Source organism: Rhinopithecus bieti, unplaced genomic scaffold, assembly GCF_001698545.2.
Source record: "Rhinopithecus bieti isolate Rb0 unplaced genomic scaffold, ASM169854v2 scaffold_39870, whole genome shotgun sequence".
Taxonomy (NCBI): Eukaryota; Metazoa; Chordata; class Mammalia; order Primates; family Cercopithecidae; genus Rhinopithecus; species Rhinopithecus bieti.
Window position 1 is genome coordinate 1,916,825 of NW_016817144.1, and position 1,021 is coordinate 1,917,845.

Sequence of the window (1,021 nt, forward strand, 5' to 3'; positions counted from 1 at the left end):
CTGGAACAGGAGCTTGTGAGAGAGGATGTTGAAGTCAGTTTTTAGGGAATTAAAGTTGTAAGTGCCTCCTGAAGATGTTCTTTATAATTATACATCTGAAAACTGGAACATCATTTTAGAGAGGTGGAGACAGAGAACAGAGAGTAGGTGTTTGTCCAAAGTTTATATGCCAAGGCTGTGAGTGAAACAGGAGCTTCGATCTTTTGGTGTTCCAACTACAACATACACAAAACAAAAGATGGACAATGAGAAGTCCAGGCAACCCAGGAAATACCAAGTTTCTGTCAAAAGCAATAATGAACTGTTTTATGCCATTAACAAAAACGTTATGAAGACAGAAACCATCTCCGAAACATTTCATAACAGAGCCACCCGAGTGGAGAGTAAATGATTAAAGAATGTGGGTCTCAGAGTTCCATTCAAATCATGATACTTTATCTTCTATTTACAAAGATAAAAGTACACCAGAAAATGGTTAATATTTAAGCGCCTTCATATTTGGCTCTGTGTTTTTAGCGGAGGAAAACCACTTCGGTGGTACCAGTGTGAATCATCCACAATGATTTCTCCAGTGCTCATCTTCTTCTTGAGTTTTCTCTGCCATGTTGCTATTGCAGGACGGAGTAAGTACTTTTTGCTTTTGAAAAAATAATTAATATATCCAACCCCCTAGTATATGTCAGGGATCAATAATAACGAGGCCGGGCGTGGTTGCTCACGCCTGTAATCTCAGCACTTTGGGAGGCCAAGGCGGGTGGATCACCTGAGGTCAGGATGAGCCTGGCCATGGTGAAACTCCGTCTCTACTAAAAATACAAAAATTAACCGGGTATCATGGCGGGCGCCTGTAGTCCCAGCTACTCCGGAGTCTGAGGCGGGAGAATGGCTTGAACCCGGGAGGCGGAGGTTGCAGTGAGCCGAGGTCCCACCATTGCACTCCAGCCTGGGCAACAAGAGTGAAACTCAGTCTAAAATAATAATAACAATAACTAAATTCTTTTTTTTTTTTTTTTTTTTTTTT

The 1,021-nt window shown here is 41.5% G+C and overlaps 1 protein-coding gene across 1 annotated transcript in view; it reads left to right on the plus strand.

Annotated features, from left to right (window-relative positions):
• Positions 1-497: 497 nt before the first annotated feature.
• Positions 498-1,021, plus strand: part of APOH (apolipoprotein H) — an 18,451-nt gene continuing 17,927 nt past the window's right edge. Inside the window, exon 1 of the mRNA XM_017855827.1 lies at positions 498-623. Coding sequence (XP_017711316.1) covers positions 560-623 — 64 coding nt within the window. The 5' untranslated portion in view covers positions 498-559. The remainder of the gene's footprint in view (positions 624-1,021) is intronic.